The following is a 26,581-nucleotide window of genomic DNA, read 5'->3' as shown; positions in this document are numbered from 1 at the left end:
GACACTGAAAGTGTTACCTACGTTCATTAGAGGCTTAAAAGTAAAATCATTGTATCACCAAATCCTTTTATCTGTAAAAACTAGTATTTGTTTTGTTTCATTTTAAAGAGACTGAGGGTGAAAGTAGTGAATATCCTCACTCTTGGCATGGTCTTCCTTTCACTTCCTGACAAATGATCCCTTCCCCCCACATACCCTACTTTATGGGTTGTTTTATAAGGTGACCTATGACTTATTCTGTAGTTAGAGAATGCAAATAATAACCTTGCTTTTATTTCTCATGCACATATAAAAGGAAACAGAATAATTGCAGAAGCTAAACTCAATTTTGGAGCCGTGGAACCTGCCCAGTACCATTTGGAATAGATCAACCGCTTCTAGTGCAGTTGGGGAAATGTTACATCTGTTTCCTTCCAGTTGGAACACAAAAGGCTACCGCTACCCCCTTGAAGCTACAGAGACTCTGGTGGAATGTGGAATCTTTTTTGCTTTTCTTGGGTGAAAATGCTTTCAATATGTGGCATGCCTCATGCTTTCTTGCAGATCTGCCATTAGAACGTTTCAGTGTAAGGTCAATTCCAGCAGGAAGGTTTAAACCCCCCCAGCTTTTATGTTTGTACAAATGTTGCTGAGTTCATGAGTGTAGAAATAACGTAAAGCCAGTCCTAACCTTCTCTGGTGTTGAGGATCTCTTGGCATTTTCATAAGCATCTGGCTTGACATTCTGACATAGATCCAAGTTGGATATTTCACATAACAACAACTATCACGACTATGATAGAATTTTGAAGATTGCATACGGTTGTTCATCCAAGGCAGTCCACTGTTGTTATCAGTTTCTCATATTAGTGTTCACATGTGCCGTGAGCTATTTAGTAGGTGCCACCGCTGCACACGCGAGAACCGAGTGAGGTGTGGCGTGCGTGGGTGAGGTTTTATGTGGGAAATTTATTGTACGAAACCCCTTTACGAGCCGTGGCGCGTACGGAACGCGAGGGGTCTAGCTCCCTGGAGCGGGCGTGGCGGGAGGGCGCTGTCCGCGGTGCTGAGGGCGCGCCGAGCCGGCGGCCCTGCCCGCCCTCCTCTCGCCAGCCCCGCCTCTGGCTCACTGCGGGCTCTGGAAAATGAGGGTCTCTTTCTTTTCCTTCCCCCCCCCCCGAGACTGATGAAAGGATTATGTTGAGTTGAAATCGTATCGTTCTAGGACTGAAGTGCATTTGCAATTTGCTGCACAATGGCAAAAAAAAAAAAAAAAAAAAGAGTCAGGCTCCTGAAATGAAATTGCATGGAAGGGATATTTGTATTTCTTTTGTGGGAAAGGTTAATAGATCTAAATGTAAAGTAATGCTTTGTGATGGGAGGCTATCTAATGCTAAACCCACATTATTTCTAAATAAAAATATGATGATTAATGCATGTGCTCTGAGCACCAGAAGAGCTAATAAGTATTAGCTGCTTGTGCTGAAATTTTTTACTGTTGCAAAACACAGACGGATTAATTCAAGGTGGAAAAGTTCCTTCTTTTAAGAGTCCTATATGGGAAATATTCCCTCTTTCTTAGAGAACAGCTGGAAAGACTGGCCAGAAACAACTGCTTCTGAAATATATGAAAATCATTCTTTATACTGTGAGTTATATGACTTTGTAATCTTGGTCTTGATGAAACAACTGTATATCTGGAATAGTGTTTGTTCGTTTACTGTTACATGGGAGGGAAAGCTTGGTAAAGGATCAGCATCGTATTATACAAGAGTTTCCTGCTGTTTCCTCATTACCTTAGTAAATAAAAATACCTTAACGTAATCCTGGTTTTTAATAAGAGTTGCTTCTGTCTTTTGTGACAAGAGTATTTGTTGAAATCGTTGGTAACATGGCTTGTGAGCTCAGTTTCTTAGAATAGTTTGGAAATGGGCTACTTTTACCCTCAGCTGTTAGCATCACCAGGGAAGAAGTAGGGATGAATTTTGATGGATTTGGGTAAGGCAAAATGTATTTTCTGTAGTAAATTGTTTTCACCCTTAGGCTGCACTTTTCAGTTTCAGTATATGTTGTCTGTTAACTCTAATGGATGATATTTTGCCCTTTTCTTGGCTATGGAAGACCAGTATGCTCATATTCTTGTCTCTGCAAATCCAATCTTTCAAACCTCCAGCATGCCAAAGTCCTTCTGATTTCAGTGCACCATATCTAATGAGCAGCTTGTATCTCATAATGCTTTCAGCTCTTGTCTAGGCACTGAAATGGATAGTGTTCTGCAACCTGATACAATTTTAAAGGTCAGATCCTATAAAACATTGTGATTCCTAGCCAATAATGTGCCTTCTGGAACTGATTATTTAGTCTGGAGTTGCACTGTAGACTGTCCCATCCTTTTGTCTGGGCTCCATCGAGTACTTGCCAGGTGCAGTGACCAGTAAAACTGGGAAATATCTGTGTGGGTGAGTTTTGCAAGAGTCCCTCTGTAACACAGGCAGCAGGCATAGACAGTTGTTTCTCAGATGCTGTGGAGCCATATGGTCAGAAAGGTGTTGTCCTTCCCGTTTCCTCAATTACTAGTTTGATCTAGCTGTGTGGAAGACAGAGTTCTGGGTGTATGTTGGAATAGGATTGTGTGATGCTCAGAAACAATGAGGCCTTGTTCCATGTCTTAGATACCTTTAACTCTTTCTTCCTGTTCATCTATGAATTAATCCTAGCAGAGCCTCAGAGGCTGTAGCCACAAGAATGGCATTTGGATCAGCTTGCACCCTACTAATGTATAGCATATACCCAGCTGAATGGGAGGTGACAGCCACTAAGTGGGTCATCCCAGAATACTAGGAGGCATTTCTGTCATATCAGTATGGCAGGTCACTCAGTTAAATTCCTGCTTTTCTTCCTTCTGAATCTACCTATGTGGATCCTTGTAACTGTAATACATAATGGAAATTGTGTGTAGCATCTAGCTTTTTGTCTGGTTAAAAAGAAAGAGCCACACCTTTGGTTGCTGATAACTGATAGGGTTTCATTGACTTTGTGATCGATAGCAGACCTGTGCCTCCTACAGAATCTGGCTTTGAGCAGATGTCACAAACTCGCTCTGAATGTCCCTTCAGCATACAGATAGCAATCGCCCTCCCCTGCCCTCCACAAACACGTCCATCCACAGCAGGCTGCTTTTTTCATTGGTACCCATAACAAAAATAGACTGTACTCATATTGGAAAGTGTTTACTATCTGCAGATGGGGCTGTAATTGTTTTTACTTTTTTATTATTATTTTCCAAACCTCCAATAAAGGCACTGGGCGTGAATCCACTGCTCCCTTGATTGCAAAGAGTAATTAATTGATCAGATCTGTTTTCTTTTTACTGTCCTGTGGACTTGAAAGATAACGATGTGCAATGTGGAGGATATTCCTGCTAGAGATAGTATTTCTGCAAATCCTGCAAAGCATAACTAATGATCTGTAGAGTACCATCCAGCATTCAGTGAGCAGGCTGCCTGCTCTGTCTTCCCCCACGCCATGTGCATACATATGTACTCGTGTTCTTTATTTTATGGTGTGATCAAAACCAGTCTTTGGTTAATGTTTTAGTAACTTCTCTTTCTCATTGTTCTTACTAGCAGCAGTAACATTTGCAATTTCAATCTGTGGCAGGAAGCACATTTCCTTTCTTAAAGGAAATCTGAATGAATTTAGAGACCACAGAAAAGGACAACTTGCAGTTCGCATTGCTGCAGTCTGTCAGAGAAAACAGGCTACAAGACAGATGCTGATTTATTTAAAAACAAACAAACAAAAAACAAGTCTTGTGTTTTTTCTCTTTCCAAGTATGCAATCTTAAGGAATGTATTCAAGCAGCTGGCTAATTCACATGCCATTAATTGTCTAAAGATTACATATGCACACCCTATTAGACCTGCATCATTTATTTAAAAAATGAACGTACTCTTGTATTTATATTTTATAGTTGTGCCAAATTGTTAAAGGACATAGAAGGAGGAATTTTATAAGCAAAATGTGCAAGTCTTTCTAGAGAAGTTGAAAGAATCAACAGGGCTGTACCTAAGCTTAGTTTAAAAACCATAAGCACGCTTTTTTTGCTATTAGTGCATGGGTAAATGGCTTTCTAAAGACATGAACCAACACTTGTTAGAAACTGAGATACAGCCTGTCTTCATACAGGAGCTGGCGGAGCAGGCACCAACCCTGATGTCTGAGGTCCTTTTGTATTGCAGTAGTATGAGTAATCTTCCCTTTGTGTCTGTTTTGCGGACTGCAATGTGTTGCTGCCAGCTATGGTTTCTTGAGGGTTTAACAGTCTCAAACAACTACAAGGACATCATCCTCCAAGGGCTCTGTGAGGATGAGAGCCTGGTGCTGATGGCGTATGTCCCCTCACGTGCTTGTATGGCTCTCCACCAGCTTAACTGAGAGGCCAGTACCACTGAGAAGAATAATTTGGATCTTGGAAAGAGACGGATGATCGTAGTCTGCTTCAGAGGATGTGTGTGGGATGGGGAAAACTAATCCGTGTCCTGACTACTCTGTTCATCTCTCTGGTACCTGAGTGCTAAAGAGGCTCAAATCCTTAGAGGCAATGACATTCTCATCTTATTCTTAGCAGTGAATTCCTGCGAGATCTGCTAACCAGCAATAGAGACTGTGGTTAGTAGCTGCCTGCTTTATGTCGGGTTTTACTGGCGTAAAGTTGCCATGGAGATCGGTAGGAGTTTTAACCAAGCAGGGACCGCAGCAGTTTACCCTGTGTGTGTAAATCTGTTTGACGTGTCATGTGTATCGGATTCGGCTGTGCTGCTCACATTTGAGGTCCACTTGCTTGTTTGCCTGATTCTTATGTAGGAGAGCTGAACAACTGCCATGCAGTATTCATAGCGCTGTGATATCAAAAAAAGGCAGAATTGGGGTTGGTACCTACTACTACAGGGCCCATATAAAAGCCAAGCCTGTGCACTGAAGAATTTTTAGTGCAGGTAAGCAGCCCTGTAAGCTAGAGAGAACTGTTACTTGCAAGAGTTTCCTAGGCTGGAGCCTTTCTTCTGATAGCAGTAAGCATATTGGCTGTCTGAAACAGAGAATTATTAAGAGGCAGAAACAGAAATCTTACAGCTTGGGAGATGTGGGAAGGAGGAATCCTCCCAACTCATTTTAGAACTTGTAAAGCGGATTAAAATATGAGGAGGAGGGCGAGCAGAATGAGTGCTGAATATAAATGTCTCCTTTACACTTGTAAAGGGTACACAGGCTCCACGTGCTCAGAAACATTGCTGGGAAAACATCAATTAAAATGCTCAAGACTGACGAAGGCTTTAAGGCTGTTGAGGTAAATGGTGACTCATATTGGTTGAGAAGCAGGAAGGAAAAACATTTAACAGTGTACACTCCAAGCTGGACTCTGAAATGAGGCTTCCCAAGGGGTCAACCTGCAGGCACCAGCATTTTAACCAGGGCCTGCTGATCTGCAGCTTTCAAAGGTGAAGAGCCAAAGTATTTTTCACTGACTCGGCAGCAGACCTGCTGGGTTTACAATGCATATATGTTTGTGGAGTGTTACAGAGAGAAACTTGGCGTATTTCTAATTTTAGAGTAAGAGGAAACAGCCAGCTGTGAAAATATTCGGAAGGAACAGTTAAGAAGTTGGAAGCTTCAAAGGAGAGGGGGAAAAAGGGTGAATAGGGCAAATGTGGAGATGGATCTTTGAACACCACTTGCTCCAGCAGCAGCTACGGAGCCCTCCTGCATATGCTGCCTGTACCGCAGCATCAATTTGAGAGGGGAATGAGGCTTCTGCTGTGTTTATCCCGAGGAAGAAGCTCCAGTCCTTTCAACAGAAGTTAAAGCCTGTGCATTTTGAAGACTGGTGTGAGCCTGTTGTATTAGTGGAAAGGCCTGATCACATGCATCAAAAGCATCTTCTCCTCCTCCTGCTCCCCCATCTCCTGTACCACTCTTAACAATTTAATCCATAGCAGTTTGTCTTCATGGGCTGTAATTGATCTGTTTGTGATTTAGCTCATCAGATGCTCATTAAAGAGCTTGCAGCCTTTCTTATTCATGAGGAGTGAGAGTCAGGGATCTAAAACCACTTTGTCTTTGTCTTAACTGGTTTCAGGTAGTATTCTGGGATTCGGGGAGGCTAATAAACTTATATGAGCTATTATTTAAAGGTGAGCTGCCAAGTGAACATGAAGGATGATCCAAGCACCGCCGGTGTGCCAAGCGCTCTCCGACATCGGGTGTCAGGTGTGAGCAGCAGAGGGAATTGTTGCTAAAACACCAGCGAGATATTCCTTGCTGCTCTGCAGAAGGTGTCCCACAATGCCCTGGCCATGTGTAATTGTATAATGAGCTTGCGGTAGAGCTCCTAGAGCTACGTCTGCAATGAAGATGGCATTTTATGCTAGTGATGTCAGCGGGATACGCAGAAATATTTTGTGCATATTATATAGAGTTTAGGCTTGACATCTGGTTTTCTTCTTTAAGCGCCGCTATTGTTCTGAGCTGCCGTCTGTACTCTAGCAGTGCCCGTAACAGCGTGTGCTTCCCACATTGCCTGCACACGCACGCTGAGAAAATGCCTGTCGCCATGCTTTAGCAGGGTTACTCTGACAATCTGCAAAAGAGAACAATATCCCTGAGCTGCAGAAAGCAGTTTCCTTTCCCTGGTACTTTAATGAACACTTGAGATATTTCCAAGCTGTAGGAAGAGGAGATGGGATGGATGGGTTCTCTGTTCTGCTCCTTTCCGAGCCTGGCTCCGCACGCCAGAGACTTCCAGAAAGATTAATAACTCCCTGCAATTACTGAATTTACTGTGTAGTCATACACATAGTGTCATCAAACTGATTATGCCTTCAAGATCTTTTAAGTGACTATAACCACGAATGGGCTGTTAAGTTCTCTGTGGTCTTTTAAGGCAGCAGCTCTGCTGCGGAACCCATGCAGCTGGATCTTGCGCCTGCACCGAATGTACTGACTTTGTTCATGAATCGTGGGAAGCTATGGGGCCCCACAGACAAAGCCCTGCGTGAGGGATCTGAACGCTGGCAGGGCACGCTGCCATTCACGTGAACTGACTTCCCAGTTGCTGTGTGTATCGGGATTGGGAAATCTCTGGGAATATAAACCTTTCCTAATTGCTCAAAGTCACAGTATTATAAATACTATATGCTTGCGTTTATAATTGTACACTGTCCTACGTAAACATTAATACCATATTTTTCTTTCTTTGTAGTGTACGGAGGCCAAAAAGCATTGCTGGTACTTTGAAGGATTATATCCTACATATTATATGTAAGTAGGCATCACTTTTCCTTTTTTGCATTTTCTAGTGCTCAAGAGAGAATTAGATTCTGTAGGCTCTTAAAGTGTTATTCTTTCACTAATTATAGTTTTTCCATAACTCCTCTGAGACTTTTTCTAATTTAAAAATGAAGATGCCATAAACTTTCCTTTCCCTCCTTCTCCGTGTCTCATCTCTTTCCCTTTCCCCTTATTAAAAAAAGTGTACAGACTTGTTTCGCCACCCAATCCAGGTGACCTTTCGAACTGAAAACAAAATGCAAGATCTTAAACAGCTCTTACTTCAGAACGCTGAAAGGAAACATAAGTTGAGCCATGTGAGGACAGTTCTCCCTTTGTTTTGAGCAAGGGCAGATAATCAGGCAGAATACCAAGAATACTTTGAAAGTAAGTTTGTCCCTGTGCTAATACTGTTGTTTAATTTAGGGAGTTGGGCATTAGTTGGGAGTTAGGGTTATCTGTGGCATAACTGTGCTTTTGATGAGTGGCATCTCCATTCACATCAGGCTTGGGTGTGAACCAAATGTCAATGACCTGTAGGCGCATGATTGAGGATCTCTCTGAATTGCAGTTTTATGTTTTAAATTGCCCACAGCAACAACAAAAAGGCAGAGGAAATGTGTGGGTGGGAGGTATTTTCCCTGTTGATCTGGGGGCAGAAAGGAGATAAATGTACTAAACTTTGTCCCTGGGTTGTATGGCTTTATAATTGCAAACACCTGTAAACATAAGTTTAAAAAAATAAAAATAAAGTGGGGTGGAGGAGTAGGTAGCAGCATTAGGTCATCTGTTCCCTAAGCAAGCTCTTCTTTGCTGAAGGATTGGAAATTACTGTAATCCTTATGCTACCCAAGAACTTTCCTCCCTTTTCTTCTCCACCTCCACTTCATCTGCCAGAAATGGGAGAGAAATGCTGGAGACAAAAAGCAGCCAGGAAGCTAGGGGAGAAACAAAGCTCACTGAAAGAATGAAACATTGTATGGTTTAATCATCTGTGATCCTGAATATTAACTGCTTAGGAAGTGTTTGTGCCTAGAACTCACTGTCTTTTTTTTCAGGTAACTGAAATGTTGAGAATTACTCATAAATGGTTGGCCAGAACAGATGGGTGAATTAAAATAAGTTCATTTTCTTTGCATGCTAATAACAACAGGACTTTGGTTCCACCTACATTTTATTTTGTTTTGCTGCAATGTGGGAAAGAAGCTGGGATGTTATGAAATTATGAAAATCCCACTGTACCTCGACATTCAGGAGTGTGTTATTCATCATCACCTCGGTGTTCTGCTTACGTTTCTCCCCACGTGCTCTCGCAGCCAATGTTTGTCTCCCTTGGTAATACAAAGGGGTAGCTACTTGGTGTATTTACCTGTGGCATGAAGAGTCTGAGCTAACACCCAATATCCAAGTCCTGCAAAAGCAAGGAGTACAAAGGGGAGGCTCGCTATCTGCGATAGATCTGATGCACGCAAGGTTGCTTTCTAATCACTTTCCTTTTGGTAACTAGTTTACTGTTTTCTTTGTGTGCTGAAATGGAGTATCTTGTGGAAAAGCAGTGTGTTTATTTTCCAGTCCATCAAAGAGGTTAGCTGGAATTGCACACAGCTTTGAAAATTGAAAGTAAGAAAGTTGTGAGAGGGCCTATGGTGTTGGGTTGTTGGTTGGTTTGGGAGATCTTTTAATGTGGAGGGAAAACTGTTGTATATTGACTATGTCAGGTCAATCAGGGGACTGTTACTAGTAGTTGCGTGTGATTGTGGTAGTTACTGCAGCACCCTGTTGTCCAAGTCATTGCATAAACGTGCTGCGATTGCCAGTCTCCTGCATAGTGTAAGTAAATGGAAAAAGGAAGGGGAAAGGGGTGGGATGTATGTGCTCAGTGATTGTTGCGATGGTGATGAGTGTCACTTTAATGCTGTTGTTGTTATTGTGATTTTGAGTTTAAGTGGGGAAGAAGAAACACTAAGGAAAGACAATAAGGACTTTGGGATGCTAAAGCTCAGCGGATAGATAATGTGTGACAAGTGAAGAAATGTGGAAGGGAGGGGAGAGAGGGTACTTGAGTGCATAGGAGCCCAGTAGGTTTAAAGGGGGCATGCATCAAAACAAAAGGAAGGTCATTGATGTCTGAGGTGCCTGGGATTTCCTACTTTGTTACTTCTGCAATTTCGGTTTCTGTTGTCTAGCATCCCCAAGTGCTTCCTACCTGCGCTGTCTTTTCACACCTGTATGGTGGAGGAGAGGCACAACACCAATCTCAATATCTTAGGGTGAAGTCCCATTGCTTTGGCACTTGTTTGACCCATCACTGAGTTAATTCAATTTGGTAATCCCACAGAAAGTTGTTCATTTTGGCACATTTGAGTCAGTGTTGAATCAGCTTCGGACGGTTTTTGGTGAACACTGGTGAAATGAGAGGAAGGGAGTATTCTGCATATTGTGGGGGAGGAGGCATGAATAGGATCTTCTCCATTAGCATATGGTTAGATGTTAAATCATCTAAAGGCATAATATGTAACTTCATCCTGAGAGTGTCTGCTCTGTGCAAATCTAGATCTCGGATGTGCTGTAGTGAAACGGGTTTTATTTTATCTTACAATTTCTGGAGCAACAGTCTATAAGAAGCAGATATATTTAGTCAAATGAGTTTGCAATAGCTTCCATTCCTTTCTGTCACTGGTTTTCTAACAGAAGATTTTTCTACCCAGTTAACATATGTAGTCTGTCCTTTGGTCTTGAGATTATCTTTGGAGATTTATGAAACCCAGCAATGCAATCTTTTTTAGTGATTTCCCTGTGATTTCAGTCCCATCCTGACCGTATGTCACGTCTCTCTTGGAGACACCCTGTATTATAATGAAAAGGTTGGCTTGTCAGCTCAGAAATACGAAGTCCTGTGTCTATTCAGAGATCTAGTGTGGCATGCTTGGACCAGGGCATCCCTGGACTGGCATGTCCATATGCTTTATGTCTTCTGGGTAGGCACGTCTTCCTTGAAGGTGCCTGCTTCTCCTTCAATTCCCCAGAGTAACAGAAGTCCAAGGTGGACTGTCACATAAAATGGTTGTTTGCTTTTATTGGAAGTTTAAAGGCAAGATAGCTGAGTTAATCTTTCCTATAAAGGCTCTACTTCAGCCATCCAAAGACAGAGATAAGACTCTGTCTGCTAAGCAAGAGGAACATGGGATAAGAAATCGGTGTGCCAAAGTAAGTTAACTTAAAATATAGCTTATTTCAGACCAGAAGCCATCATGGAAAGCTTCCCAAGAATTTGAGAGGCATACATTGGTCTTCTACTGTTGATACAGAGAATTTCCAAGACAGTCCTTAACTTCCTTCTCTAACCAAACCAACCATTTCTCCGTGTCCTAGTTGTCTAAGTCATGAGATATTGTCAATTAGATACTTTTCTCCTCCTTCCGTAAAATGTTTATTTATGTAGCCTGGAAAAATAAGTAAACAAATGTGAAGCTGAGAAAGGAATTAGTCATTGGAGTCCAATTCTTATCCTTTGGAAAAGCAGGGAGCCAAGTTATCCCTGACTTTGCTTAAAGAATTAGATCATACATCTCCTTGTGTGGATGCACAGAAAGCAATTCAGAATTAAAGCTGTCTCAACAGACTTGACTCTGATCCTCTACAAGGATCCTTATCCTACTCTCACTTAAATAAGCCAGCTCAGTCTTATTCTAGATGTACCTAAAGTGCTGATGGTTGGTGAAAGAGATGGTCAAGATACTTCTCTTACTTGGCAATAATGTGAATAATGACATAGTGAATGCATTAGATTGCGAAACCACCTCCTCTGTATGCAGATACCAGCAGCACTTAAGGTACTCTAGTTGTTTTTTTCACTTCTGAATTGGGAACAAATAATAGAGGGAAGGCTGCCTTATGTTTTGCTGATGAGGAGTAGTTTGATTAGAGTGATTGTGAATGTCCCCCTCATTGCAGGGTGAAGTATGTTCCCCTGTACAACTGACCAATCCCATAGGTCTTTGCTGTTTATTTTTCCTCCTGTTGTTAGCTACCATCACATCTGAGCTTTTAATGAGGTGATAAATTCCAGATGCTGGAACCTGCATGTTTCTAATCCTCTCCTTTCCAGGCTCCATGGCATGTTTATAAAGCAGCACAAATGCTTTTGAGTATGAGTGGTAAGCACATGTCCACAGCAATAGAAATACTGTGGCTGATGTCACTGGGTCGGTGAAGTAGTCACCCACAGGGAGGGGGTTGGCTGACTTAAGAAGGTGAAAAGAGTTTTGATGTATTGACTCCAGTATTGACTTAACATTATTTCAGCTCATCCTGTTGGATTATTTTGTATTGAATTTTTTTAATAATGTGATATTCTAAGAGAAGTACTGAGGAAAAGAGAATAACTCTGATTACAGAATCAGAGAATAACTCAGGTGGGAAGGGTTCTCAGGAGACCTCCAGTCCAACCTCCTGCCCAGAGCAGGGTCGGCCATGAGGTCAGACCAGGTTGCTCAGGGATTTAACCAGTTAGGTCTTGGGACAACTCCAAGAAGATGGCACAAACCCTCTGGGCAACGTGCTCTGCTACCTAGCTGTCCTCATGGTGGATAAGTTTTTCTGCATACCAAGTCAGAACCTCTTTTTCTTTCAGTTTACATCCATCGTCTGTTGTCCTCCCACCCTGCACCACTGGGAAGGTCCTGGCTCCATCTTCTTAGTAACCTTCTCCTGGGTACTGGTAGGCTGCTCTTGGGTCCCTCTGAAGCCATTTCTTCCCTAGGCTGAACAAGCCCAAGTCCCTCAAGCTCTCCTTGTAGGACAAGTGCCCCAGCTCCTGACTATCTTGGTGGCCCTTTGCTGAGATGGCTCCAGTTTATCCATTTCATTCTCTTTACTGGGGATGCCAAAACCAAATGTGGTATTTTAGATGTGGTCCAACAAGTTATCAGTGAAAGGTGATAGTTACTTCCCTTGATCCACTGGCTAGGCTTCTGTTGACACAGTCCAGATGCTGTTGGCCTTTATTGCTGTCATGGCACACTGCTGGCTCATCTGTCTACCATGACCCCTAGGGCCTTTTCAGCAGAGCTGCTCCACAGCCAGCAAGATGTTCATCCTTCCCACAGGCAAGACTTTGCATATGTTTTTGTTCAATTTCATGAGGTTCCTGTCAGGCCATTCCTCCAGCCAGTCTAGATCTTTGAGTGGCAGCCCTGCCCTTCAGCTCATTGGTTGATCCCCAGTTTGGTGCCATCTCCAAACTTGGTGAGAGTACTGTATCACCAGTTCCAGCAACATGCTTGTCAACAGGTCAGGTCCAGACCTCTGTGGTAATCACTACCAGTGATTAGTTCATACTCTCTAGGGAGAGTGTGACCCATTGACCATTGCCCTCTGAGCCCTACCATCCAACCAGATTTTTTTTTTTTACCCATCTAGCTCTCCACGTGTCTAGACCATAATGTCTGAACTTGGGTACAAGAATATTGTGGAAGACAGTGTGGAAAGCCTTGCTGAAGTTGAGGTAAATGACATCATCTGCTGTCCAGCTTGTCCACAGATACCATCTGCTGCCAGTGTAGTGGTAGAAGCTGCTCTTGCTGCACTTGGTGTCCCTTGCAAGTATCAGTTGTAGGTGAGATTTGGCTTTCCTAACGTCATACCTACTTGTGTATGTGATGATTTCTAAACTCCTCCTTAGTAGCCTGTACCTGCTTCCACCTCCTGAATACTGACTTTTTGCATTGGAGCTCAGCCATGGGTTCCCTGTATAAGTATGTTTTGACTGGTCACTGTTGTGCTACTAGGAGACCTCCAGAAAGAAACACGGAAACTTTCTCTGGAAGAAAATGTTACCATTGCTGCTGGCAAATATGTGAAGAACAGAAGAAACATAGGGGAGTGCCATCTTGTAACCTCTTCTAATTCTTGTTATCTGAAGCAGGACCTGAATTAATGTTAAAAGCACGTGCAGATGGAAGTGCTGTATTTTTAGGCTAATATGTTTCTGCCGTAGAAAGTAGTTTACTGCATACAGCAGATAGCTGCACGTGTACACATTTATTTTACGTTGATTAAATCTGTTTAATTTTTCATTTAGAATAAGAACATAAATGTAAACCTAAAAAAATCAATGTTTGCTAATATTCTTCATGTTTAAAACATGTTCCTGCCCTACATGGGAACAGTTGATTCTTTTTCTTATTTTGGAGAAGAATGCTGATTGTATTCTGTTTGTGGTTTTTCACGGTTTTTGAAATAAAGTTCTTGTACATTTCCACACACTTCTCTTCCTTTGCAGATTAAATTTTATTGTATTTATCACACAGTCGTATTCATCTGGGTTTTGAATGTGAGCCCTTATGTGCTAGGTGGTCAGTCTATGATAATAATTTTGTGCATTACCAGGAACCTGCAAAGTGTTCCGATGAAAACAATAAAAAAAGCTATTTTCTCTTGCTGTTATTCAGATAGCTTAGAGAGCACTTCTTCCATCAATGTGTGTACAAGAGGCTGGGAAAATCCCCCAATCTAGACACAGGGTGTGTTGCATGATGGGACCTACTTTCTGTGCTCCACATCCTGTTATGTTTACTGCTTTTAATTAAGTTAGCTTTCCTGATGATACACTTAGCTTTCCCATTGCAATTACAGCCGCATGAAGTGTCAGCAGGTGTGTGCTTAGGGCAGTAATCCAGCTGTTGATTTATTCTTCCGTTTGATTTGAAGCCAGCATGGAGAAGGGAGAGGGGAGGCAGTGTAATAGTTTTGCCCACTTCCAGGCGCCTTGAATGGCTGGCGCTGTACAGAAACGGAGACCTGGATTCAGGCCGAGGCCACCAGTTTAGCAGTGAGCAGCCACAGGAAGGGCATTTTTGCATATGTAGTTCAACGCAAGAACATAAGTGCACAGTTTGTATCGTGAAGGAAGACAGCGGTAATTATCAGACCATCTGTAGATAAAGGCAACAAAAACCCACCACCATTGCTCAGTCCTGTGTGGCCTTAAACGATAAGGGTACAAAACAGCACAACTAGCTTCAATAGTCTGTGCCCTTAAGGTGGTATATTCCTTGCTTCAAATAAGGCACTAGATTCCCTTGATGTTGATGGACCTGTTGAGGTTGTAGTCCTGACTGCTGTAGTCACCCAGCCACTAGATGCCTTGTCAAGCACTTGAATTTGCTTCAATGGATCAGTTGTCCGATGCACAACCTGGGGAGAATTAGGTTACCAAATTAACAAGCAACTCAACTTGCTAGGAATGAGTCTTGAGGAGGGGAGAGGGATTTAATATCTTGGCCTTCACAGGCCATCAAGCAGGTGACTGACCTAATTTGAGATTTGAAGCTCTGAACAATTTTGGAGTTGGAGGCTGACCAGGCATAGGCAGCCTATTCTGAGAAAGGAGAGGAAGGAGGAAAGGGGGGCAGTCTCTGTCTTCCAGTGGAGTACTCCTCTGAAACTGGACTCTGCTCTGGCTGAGGTGGAGCAGGGAACCCAGTCCCACCTCCCTCTCATTTCCAGAGGATGCAATAACTACAGTTGTGGCTTATCATTATTTTTTCCTGTTGGGGCTGTTTGACTTGAAATATTCATCAGAGCATTAACTCTTCTGTGTCCCAGGCAAGAACCCTAATGTGAGGCTGAGCAGCAATTTCTTCTGGCTTTGTGTCAATGGAACAGGAAGGCTTGTACCTGGTTTGAGCTCCAGTGGACAGCATCAAGGAGCACTTGACCCCAAAAGTCATCTTGAAGCTTCTAACCCTTTCTGGATAGGGAGACCCTGAATTAAAATTTTGAAAGACTTGGTGGCACCTAGCTGTTGGCCATTAATACCTATGTTGTTCTCTGTGTATGATCCTGCACTGGCTTGGCGAAGAAAAAAGATTTTCTATGAATTAGTATGTTAAATTCAGGCAGACAGCAAATTCGTGGACACCCATCTCCCCCTGCCAGCAGATTGCTTATAATCTCCCAAAGCACCGATTAGATGCAGTGGGACTGCTCGCCCACTGGTAGCAGCTTGAGATATGAAGAGCTAATTGTGTGTTTAATAAGGGGCCTGATGATTAACTAGAAGTCCTCATTCCTGTTGGTATGAGAAATTTACAATTCCACTGCCAGAAGATTAAAACTTGTCTTACAGATTATCTATGGCTTACTTTTGCCAGAGCCTTAAGCTATGCTGTTTCTCTGCTTTGTTCTGCGAAAGAAAGTCCCACAGCCTGTGTTGAAAAATGACTATTTAAGGTACCATATACTGTCACTGGACAAAGCCCAGACCACAGCAATGCTTGCTAGGTTCTGCCACAGGAGGAGCAGAGAAAATTTCTAGATGGATATGTGCTGGCCAGAAAGCCATGTGGTGAGACTTGCTGCCTTTACAGACAACAAGGAGAGTCCCTCCGTAGGGTGGCTTTCCTCTTGGGGTCTCAGAAGAGAGGGCTGGGGTTATGGCAAGCCATTGGGTAGCAGAAGGTTTGTAGAAGGCTCAGTTTGATAGGAGCAGCTGAGCAAATACTTCTCATCCCATCAGAAGTGGGGATTGATTTACCATATTCTACTGAGTTCTTGCACAGAGATGGTGTTTATCGGCTCTTCACCTAAAGAATAATTGAGAAATAATCCCCTTTTCAGCTGTTGCCTGCTCTTGTTTTTCATGTCTATGTGAAGGACAGGAGCCAAGTATCTTGTCTCGTTGTAGGAGATTTTAGTTGTGTCAAAGCAGACAGGAATCTAATCTGAGCAAATATTGTTTCTGTCTCTGTTGTTTCTACTCTGTAGAAAAAATGACCTGACAGCCCCTTCCCTCCTTTTTGCCTTTCATTTTCTTATGTAGTTAAGGGCTGAGTGATTTATCAAGTGTGTGGGTAACTATATCTCTAGTGCTCTCCTGGGTACCAGCGGCAGTGTTTTACTCTCAAGTACAGATGTTCCACTTGAGGTCATGACTGCGTTCATCTATGAAACAGTTATATTTGTTATATATATAGTTATATATTCACCAAAATCAGACCTACATTTTACACGCACTGTTCTTGCGTGTGCTGAGGAATCACCTTTGCTATGTATAAGAAAAGAAGATAAATGCTTTTGGGTGCTCAGAACCTGTGACTGCAGGTAACTGTGGTGGAGTTGTGTCCCTGCTGAAAATTAGGCCATGTACGCAGACATGCCAAGGAGACACAACCAGCTCTAAGACCAAGGCTGGAAGGCAGATGTTGCCTATCACGCTGCTCCACCAGCCAAAGACCTTGCCTGTGTTACTGCTCCTCAAGCATTTAAGTGAATGCTGGTGGAGGGATGTGGCCTTTGTGTTGCAGTGTCTTTCTGGAGAGAGATTAAAACACTTTGTGACTCAGAAATAGTTACTTAGGTGGGACTCCTGAGTGCAGAGTTGGACTCTGTGTTTCGGTTTCCATGTTCAGTGGGCTGCTGTAGCAAAATGGATTCCTTGGAATAACCTCTCCACCATGCTTGTAGCGTTTAAGCTCCTCCACTTGTCTGGTGGTCTTCCCCATATATGCAGTCAATAGCCTGGGTCTTTCCTTACATACCTTACATACGTACAGGCAATAGCTTTGCTTTGAAAACTGCTTTTTTTGTTGAAAGATGGAAATGCACATACAGAATGGTCTAAAATTAATTAATCAATGGTGAAATAAACTTGGTAGAAAAATAACTCCTTCTTTTTCAGTTACTTGGTATACCTTCTGTTGATCCTCTTCCTCATTCCTCATCCTTCACGTCTAATTCTGAGTCTTGTGGCAGTGTAGTCCTGTTGAACTCAGTGGCATTACTCCTCATTCATAGCACAGCCAAGGCTCTGAGCTTCATCAGAATTGTTTCTGCTAGTCACTTTGTGGTGGTTGCCTGCTTTGTTTTTCTTTTTGTTTCATGGCTCATTTGATTTTTCTCTGTTCAGCATCACTGTATCCTGGCAGCTGAGTTCCAAGCAGATTAAATCTTTTTACTTTTTTTTTTTTTTTAAAAACTTTTTTGTCCTAGAACAAGTAAATACATATGCACACTTCAGCTGTCTGCCTTCATCTGTTCAGCGCTGTCAGACCTGAGCCTTCTGGCTTTGAGGGCTCAGCATTGAGTCTGCCTGGAGGTGACCCAGTCTTCAGCGGTCCATCCCTTCCAGTTCTTGTGAGCACTTGTGGTTCTCCTTCTGGTCTTTTGCCTGTGCCAATATTAGGACCACAGCTGGGACTTCCTTAGCTTCATCTGATGCTGCTAGCCATCACCCTAAAATCTTTCTCTTCTGTTCTTAGTTTTGGTCTGTTGCTACACCCTCCTTTACTGAACTTCCTGGCTCCCTTCTATTCCCCTCCATTTAAAAAACTGTCAGTGTTTCTTGTATTCCAGTGAATCCCAGTTTGCTTCATAGATCTTACATGCAGCAATTATTTAACCTCTCACTGGCATGCAGCCTTTATTGGAATTGAAGTCATACTTGTCTACAGGACACTGGTTAGAAATCATGCAGTTTACTGTATCTGGTTGTTGTGGGGGTTTTGTTGTTTACTTTCACCGTCTCATCCTCTGTCCCTGTGTCTGCAGTAGGGTTTCTGCCCCAACATGTGGATTAACAATTTATGTTTTGTTTTACTCTTCCAAAAGACATTGCTAATGAAACAAATGTTAAATGGCATGTATGATGCAAACAGTCTAGAGAGGAAACGTAAGAACACTACAACCTGCATTTCAATTTCAAAGGGATAGTGTTGATGGGGAATACCCATGTTGGGTGAGGACAGGGAATGTTGTCAAACCACTGTGGCTATACAGTCCGCTGGATACTGTAATCCTTGCTTTACCTCTTTAATTTCTCCAGTTTTCAGCAAGTGCCAATCAGGGAATTATTTTTAGATGCAGTTCTTTCTTGCGGCAGCTCTGCTAAGAAGGGACTTGTTCAGCTGTGTAGATGCAGGTATAAATGGAAAAGAGTTTCTGGACCATTTCATTGAGTGTTATTATCCACAGAACACATACAAGTACGGCGTTTGTTTGTGGGGTTTGGGTCATACCGTATACCCTTATGTGGAACTTTGTGCTTTGCTTGTCCATTGAGGAAAGAAGTTCAGTGTCGTGATTTAAGTGCAAACCCATACAAAAAGCTTGTCGCTGTGATCTGACACACAGTGTAACTTTGATCTCTGACACAGCAGTTCCTTGGTGTGCTAGCAGTACAAGTCATTGGACATGCAGATGCATTCATTTCACTCTACTGAATTATGAATGAAAAGATGTACCTTCTAAATCATAAATCACATTGCAGACAGTTTTTAAAAGAGAGACTGTGTGCTTGGTGAAGTTGCAGATTAGCAACGTAACTAATGGATCGTGTCTTATCCTACATAATGGGTTAAATTTTGATCTATGAAACAAGCATTGCCCTGGGGAAATGCAGTTCTTGGGATCATCATTGATGTGTGAAAGAGGGAAATCGGCTTTAGAGAAACGTCTTCTGTAGGTGATGGGCTCAGTCCAGTTCAGATCGATAGTAAGGCTTGTTCTTCTTCAACTGGCATTGGGCACAACCAGTCCTTCACCATTAAGCAGAGCCAAAGCACAAGTGTAATTTAAAGAATAAGCATATAAATTCAATAAACATATGTGTGTGTGCTTAATTGTTTTTTCTGAACCAGGGTCTTAATTTTGCTGGGATTTGCTGTCAGGCAGTAAGAGATAGTACATCAAAGACTGATTATACTTCAGCTTCTATGTTACTCCATTAATAAGCTGATTTGATTGTTGCCTTTTGCTGGCTAATAAATATGGCTTTTGTAAGTAAGTTAATTTTCTTGTAATTGGGATCGATGTTGGCAGAAGTTGTATTGTTTTTTTGTAGCACATTGAATCAAGAACAAGAGATCAGCAGAGCTTCTGTGGTACCCTGATGGCAGTATCAGCAAATGGGCCGTTTGTTCTTCCAGTCTTTTTTGGCACTGCTGGGGAATACAAATGGCAGGTTGTTATCATGGTATCATCCTTGATTCCAGGCTTCTACATACGGGTGCCTGTGTCCATACTTGCAGGGATGCAAAATCAAGCGCCCGTTTGGTTTTATGGGTAAAAAGTGAAAGGGTTACTAGTGTCAGATCTCAAAGGGATTTCCCTTGAAATCAGTATACTAATTTAGCTTCACAGATCCACCCAGCAAATGCAGTGCTTAGCCTTGGATGAGTTGCCTCAGAAAGCTTACTGTCTGTTGTAAAGTGGAGCTTCTCTAAACACAGCCGTAGTGAGAGACTCCTCCAGCCTTTGCATCATTGTTTTCAGCCATTTGAAAGTGCGATCATCTGCGCAGGAGACAAAACTTCTCTTTAATGGCCTGTTTGTTTGCCATTCAGTGGTCTCAGGAGCTTCATAAACATTCAGCAGTTGAACCTTACTGTTTTCCAGCTGGTACTTTAGTCCTCTTTTGCAGGAAGAAAAGCTAAGTCACTGAGACTTTAAAAATGGTGCTGACTTGTAGCCTAGACAATTTAGAGATTAAAAATAAAAAGTAAATTCAGGTACTATACTCCTCGTACAGATGCTGTTTTAATTTTGGTGTTTGAACGACCATAATTACGTATTTTAAAATAGCCTTTTCCCATCTCTTCTGGCTCTGGAGAAAACAGATGCAAAATAAGCGAGGCAAGGGTGGGCACGGGGGAGGCGTACGTGCAGCCTTCCTGGGCTCTCTGTTTTAGTTTAACTTTTAATACAAGTTAAGCTCTTGGGGCTTGATCTGGGAAGTGGCTTTGGAGCCAGCGCCCTGCCTGGTGCATCCACTCCCCGTCCCACTTGTGGTCGGCTGTAGGTGTCTGGGCTGACAGAGCCACTGTGAGGAGGCAGAGATAAAGACTTCTTACATCCATAAAATCCTTCTATTTTTTGGCCTTAATTGCCTCAAGAAGGGCTTCTAGATTTATGGGCTCTGTTTCTTCCTGCTTTTTTAGTCCAACAAGCCTTAAAAATTCCTTGCTGTGCAGCATGAGCAAAAGGGGCAAGTGCCCATCAATGTGGATGAGGTGCTCCAACCAAAAGTGTGTTGAAGAGCAAATGGGGTACCATGACCACTGTTTTAACAGAAGGCAGCAGCTGCCACCCCATTTTGTAAGGGGCCTGATCCTGTCCATGCATTTAACATATGTCTTGAAAACTCCTGTTGGGTTGATCCACTTGGGGAGCATGGAGGGATGCTTAATTTCCTGGTCCCAATCGGACTGAAGTTAATGCTGACTTGCTAAGTCTTATTAGTAGTTTTGTGATATCTGGTAGCTTTGAGTATGAGCAGTTGTTAGTGTTCTGGCAAGGTTTAAAGAAGAAGGGTTGGAGATGGGTTGCTTTCAGGTTCAGGGATGGCAAAGTGGGTGTTTTCTCTTTTGGCATGAGGAGCTTAGTCTGCTTGAGTCTCAAACTGGGTGCCTGAGTATATTAATGGGCCTTGCTGTGCTGATCAGTGTGTCAGGTCCTCCAGCTTGCTTAAATAAACCCTGCCTACTTGTCATCAGAAGAGCGTGTAACTGTTTTCACTTGCAAAACAACTGATTATGTATCTACAGAGCATCCTCCTCTGGCCCCAGTTAGAGGCTGAAGCCTATGTGACTTGACAGATTTTGTGAGTGGAAGCTTGTTAATTGAGCGTGTAAATGTGTAATTGTCTGTACAGTTATCCAATTGATTTTTTTTAGCTTTGCGTACAAATATGGGAGCACAGTCATGCAGTTGGGCAAATTTTCCAAAATCAGATGCTTAATTAAGTCTGTGCATTGAGCATACAGATGTGAACACCATTAAAAAGACTGATAGAGTTGTGGTAACCTCCTCTTTTCTTTTTGTATGTGGATATGCTAAGCTGAATGTGTTCTTCTGAGTCTGTCACATACCATAGTTTCTGTGTTACCTTTGTCCTTTTTCCTGCTAAATACATAGAGTGTTTCATTGGTGTGGGTAATGGCAGTTACCATAGAAATTGTTCAGAGGATGTGCTGGCTTTTAGTGGAGTTGTACCTTGTGCTTACAGTGGTTGGTGCTATACCTTTAAAACGGTTCTATGCCATATGAAATATTAATTTGAAATGTGGGGTTTTTTTAGAGGAAAGCCTACTGAAATAATGGGAGTTGTTGGCAGTTGCAGTCCAGTGCAAGTTCTGAGAAGCAAAAAATGCCATTAAATTTGCAAATAATGGTACGCTTGAAGTTTTCTCTGCACTCGGTGGTTTCTCTGTTTGGAAGCTGCTGATTTGCAAAGAATGAGTGATCTGGCAGTTTCGACCTTGCAATTCTTGTCTGTTGCAGTGAATAAAATGCCAAATGGCTCATGTTTGAGGTCTACAGTGTTCATTTACTGTGAAAGAAAACACAGTAATACTGCTTTTCTTTATAATGTATCCTTTTATATAGAATTAAACACTACATTCAGTCTTTTTGAGGTGGCTTTAAAAGAAGTATATAGGAAGTTTTGGTAACGTGCAAAAAGTTCCTGAATAGTGATAGAGCTGTGCCATGGATGTGTACATGTGATTGACAACTTTATCCAGCCAAAGGTAGTCTGTTCTTATTCACAGACCCACAGAACCGTTTGGGTTGGAAGGGTCCTTTAAAGATCATCTAGTCCAACCCCCCTGCCATGGACAGGGACATCTTTCACTAGATCAGGTTTCTCAAAGTCCCGTCCAAGTCCAACCTGATCGTGAACACTTCTAGGAGGCTTTGCCTCCCAGGCTCAGGGCGATATTGTAAATAATGCCTCAGGTAGGGGTGCGAATGGTGTCAGAGTTGGGGGTGCCGTTTTGATCTGAGTGACAACCATTCCCCTAACGCCCTTTTCTCTTTATTTCTCTGCAGATGTCGCTCCTATGAGGATTGCTGTGGTTCAAGATGCTGTGTAAGAGCTCTCTCTATCCAGCGACTATGGTATTTTTGGTAGGTCAGGGCATTTGGGAATTTTATGTTTGTCCGGTTTGCATCTTGTTTGTAGGACTTAAATCAGGGTATTGCCAGCCCTAGTATTTTAAAGTAAAGTAGGTACAAGTATGCAGTAATGTATATGTGTACATATAAATGCAAGGACTTTGGGTTTTTTGCTTATAAAATTCTCCTGATGTAGTGAGAAACCACTGGAAAAGGAGGTTATTCATGTCAGGTTGACCTTTCCTGCTTCTGCATCCTACTGGTCTCTACAGGCAGCGGTCCCACTTTTATCCAAAATTGCTGAATTCCTTATGCCTGTCCCAGCTACCAAGCGGCAGCATTTGTCCATTTTTGTTGGGCGCTCAGTTTTAAAAGAGGATTGTATAAGGAGGATTGTGCATTTAGGCAGGGTTTAAGATGTTCTTGCCAGCCAAATTGAGGCTTCAATTAAAAAGGAAGAGAAGTACATTTATGACTATGAGGATTTCACTGGAGATGACAGCAAGGGAAAAGAAGGCAGAAAGATTTGAGCTTGTGAAACCAGCTGCTCAGTAATCTGGATAAAGCTTAGACTAATCACTATTATATGCATAATGAAAAAATAAGGTAAATTCGTTTTGGAGAGGAATTTAAGAAAGCACCTGAATAAAAACCTTCTCATTACAGTAGAGAGAAAGCAAAAGCTCTCCTAGAAGACCTGGTTTCAGGCATTTTTATGTAGAATTTGAAGACTGCTTAAAAAAAAAAAAAAAAGCCTTCAAAATTGAAATGAATAAACTGAAAAACAGAAGCCTGATATATATAATACAGAGATTTCCCAAAGCTGACTGTAGGATTTCAGTGTGCAATCCTTACTGATAAAACTGAAGAGCTCTGCATCTCAATCCCTGGGGTGACGTCGTAAATCTCTGTTTTTCTGTTCAGAACAAATCCTTTGCAGGAACCCTGCCAAAAGGGAATGTATTAATATTGGCTCAGGGAAACAGGGCCTGCTTCTGCTCTCGTTTCCACCGTAGAAACAAGGAGTGAATTTGACCCTTTGCATTAAATACCTCTCGCTGCCATGCAGTGTCACATTCTTCCTCTTGGGCACCTGGGAATGCTCAAGCGGAGATAAGCATGGTGTGTAGGCTTGCCTCTGGCTAGCTTCCGTGGCCTCTGGCCAACTTCCATCCCTTCCAAAAGAGCACAGTTGTCATTGTCTTCCAGTAAAGGGCCCTGAAATGAGGTGGCAATTACAGGCAGAAGAACCGTTTGGGTTTATAGGAGCTTGCATCAGTCGCTAGCATATCTGATAACTAATCAAGAAAACACAGTGAAAGCCACTGTCTGAAGAACAAAATCTTCTGACGTGCCCTTGCTGTATGTGCCTGTTTCCACAGCACCAGGGCAAGAGAATGATGAGGACAGTTTACTCAGGTTGGAAAAGGAGCTGGGAGGAGAACTGAAGCAAAATGATGTCCTTTTCCTTGAGAACGTATATCCCGTCTAGGAAGCACAAAGCAAAGCTTGTCATCTTGAGTGCCGAATGCTTCAGTCTTCTGGCTTGAGCTTAAATGCCAGCTACCATATTTCCCATGGGAGACAAAATTACAGTGTTGAGTAATTTAAGAACATCTACGAATCTTCTTTTAAGGGCAACTGCAGAATAGTATTCCTCTTTGGCCCCCACAAACCTCCTGGCCAGCCTCAATGCTGTAAGCTCGAGGCTTGTGTCCAAGATATGCAGTTTGAAACTGTACTGACCTGGAATTTCAGTTCAGTTCAGCATCCCCATGGCAAAGGTCAGGTATGAACCTGAACTTCCCAAAAGTTCAAGGGCGTTTTAGTTTCAGATTTGTATTTTACATGCCAGAAAACATTGGACGATAGTACTAATTGCTAAAGATGTCCGTAATATATCCATAAGTGCCCCATGAATGCTATCTCAAATGACATAGATCTGCTTTCAAGACACAACCTATTTAAGAAACCCTGATAAAAGTTGTAGGCTGATGATTGCTAGATGATACTCTTGTTTCTCTCAGTGAACAGTCTGGGTTTGAGGGCCGCCTGAATGCGGGGGGGCGGAATTTGACTTCCCTCTTCTCTTTGCCTAGGTTCCTTTTGATGATGGGAGTTTTGTTCTGTTGTGGAGCTGGTTTCTTTATCCGAAGGCGGATGTACCCTCCTCCACTAGTAGAAGAACCTACTTTTAACGTGTCTTACACCAGACAACCAGTCAACACTGCATCAGGTCAGAGACTGCTCATTAAACAAATTTCACTAATGTCTTACATTTGCCAAGGTATTTAAAAAGGGTGAGTTTGGGGGCTTTGTTGGTTTGGTTTTTGAAAACTGTGGGATTTGGACAAGGGATTGCACTGCACTAAACCATGCAGCCATCTCCTGTGATGAGTGAAGTCTTCTGCCTTTCAAACAGTATAATTCAGCTGTAGTGTACAGAAGTGTTTTTGAAACCCAGGATGACAGGACTTTCAGTTCCCTTCTGTTGTAGTTCCTAATATCTTTACAGCTGTGTGTCCATGCATGGAAGGAGGCTAGCAAGTTCTCACTTTGTAGCGTAGACAAAATGGTAGGTATCCAAAATGAACAGTGACACGAAGAAAGGGTTTTAAATACAGTTGATAACATCTGGCAGAGGTGAAGGAAAGCCTAACATTTTTCTTCCACAGTCTGGCTGTCTTTCAAGTCTTCTCTTTTTGATTTGCCTTCCATGCTCTGTGCTACAGTTTTTCTGCAGCAAAGTGGTCCTTCTCCCCTTGTTAGTCTGATTGCTCTCTCTCTGGTCAGTAATGGCTGTGAGCATCAGGAGGATCTACCTAGTGATGGCTCCTCTGGCAATATTGCTTTCTAAGTCTGTTATTTCTTCCCCTCTGGCTGTTAGATAGTCGCAGTTGGAAGAACCCTGCAAAATAAGACTCACCTGTAAGCAGAAGTTGTTTGTGCCTTATGGGAGCATTTTGAATCCAGCTGTCTCTGGTTGGAAGACCTTCTGCAGTGCTGAGATTATATCTAAGTGCACACTCAGGTGCTTGCCTTCTCTGTGCCTCAGCAAGGCCAAACGGAGACATTTTTAACCACTCTCCAGATTGCATAAGCCAGTGCTAATTTGTGCCAGCAAAAGCATACACGCATATATATATGCAGGCACGCTTGGTACACTGATACTTTTCCTCCCAGGCTGTAATTTTATTGCATGTTGTATTAGAGAGAGCTGAAGCCAGAGGATAATTACCTATTCTGACAACTTTTTTTGGAATTGGCAATTTCGTTTTGCTTTATACTGTCTTGGAAATGGAAATACAACTGAATATTTTGTAAAATTCGAAAATTTTTGAAAATTTGGTGCCTCAAACCTCTCTATCAAAAATCGTCTTCTGAACTATTACATCTCTGTGCAATACTGTGGCTGCATCAAGACACACTTTTCCTTAGAAAAGTGTCCTAAACCCCTGTCTAGCTAGCTGTGACTACAAGCATTGTGCAGAGATGCAACATTCAGGCTCTCTCCCCTGTCATGCCTGCTATTGCACACCTGCGTGCCTTGTGCAGCGTTTGGAAATGCTCTTTCTTGCATCCTTAAGCATGTACCCATAGACATGCATTTCCCCCCTTCTCTCTCACAGGTCTAAATGGATAAAAAGATGTTACAGACACAAAGTAACATTTTATTCACCCTTTAAAAAAATCCTAAGGGTTTTTTTTAAGGCTTCCATTCTGCATCTTTTTTTCTGCTTGGCTGAATAAGCATTTCCACAGAGAGTATCTATTTTTCAACAGTGGGGAAGGAGCCAACCTAACTAAACTATATTTTAAAGCCTGAAAAATAACCTCAAGATTATGTGAACAGGGAACATCTTTGGCTGGATTGGCGAATACCAGATTTAATTTTAGAGCATGGTTTTAGTTTTTCATGGAATGCAAATTGTGGGCAAATATAAAATAAGCACAAGCCTTTTGGCGACCTGCTTATGCCACCTGCTTCCAGACTGTTACTACTGTTTCTTAAAGCTTTGGGCTCTGAGCTAACCCCACCAAAATGATTTTTTCTACTTTTTCTACTCTTCTAGGAATATTCAACAGCAAAAGCAATGGGAATTAGTAGTCAACCAAGTTCACATTTTCCTCTAGCTCCTCTTCCAGATTTGGTAGCAGTAGCCAGTTCATGGTTGAGGTGGAGCCCTCGAAACGTGGCTCCTTGCCCATCTCCCTCTTTCCCTGCAGTGATAATGGCAGCACCTTCTGCCATCCCAGCAGCAGCCTGGAGGTGGGAGGGCTTTTTCTGTGGGCCTGACTGGGAAAATGGATTTGAACACCTCACCTACAAACAGCAGTTTGCAGACCTGGTGGTGTCTTTCTCTTTAGGTCTGCCCTACAT

At 42.4% G+C, this 26,581-nt stretch overlaps 1 protein-coding gene and 1 long non-coding RNA gene across 2 annotated transcripts in view; both read left to right on the top strand.

The window, feature by feature from the left end:
* VOPP1 (VOPP1 WW domain binding protein) overlaps positions 1-26,581 on the top strand; it is a 64,999-nt gene that overhangs the window by 36,171 nt on the left and 2,247 nt on the right. The window contains exons 2-4 of the mRNA XM_072851393.1: positions 7,238-7,296; positions 22,135-22,212; positions 24,300-24,436. Coding sequence (XP_072707494.1) covers positions 7,238-7,296; positions 22,135-22,212; positions 24,300-24,436 — 274 coding nt within the window. The remainder of the gene's footprint in view (positions 1-7,237; positions 7,297-22,134; positions 22,213-24,299; positions 24,437-26,581) is intronic.
* Positions 11,939-13,533, top strand: LOC140647032 (uncharacterized). Its single transcript, XR_012040642.1, has 3 exons — positions 11,939-12,025; positions 12,727-12,922; positions 13,095-13,533. It is a non-coding gene; the product is annotated as an uncharacterized lncRNA (long non-coding RNA).

The sequence above is a fragment of the Ciconia boyciana genome, chromosome 2, assembly GCF_034638445.1.
Source record: "Ciconia boyciana chromosome 2, ASM3463844v1, whole genome shotgun sequence".
Classification (NCBI taxonomy): domain Eukaryota; kingdom Metazoa; phylum Chordata; class Aves; order Ciconiiformes; family Ciconiidae; genus Ciconia; species Ciconia boyciana.
Note: the sequence above shows the minus strand (reverse complement) of the source record. Positions and strands in the feature narration are given on the sequence as shown.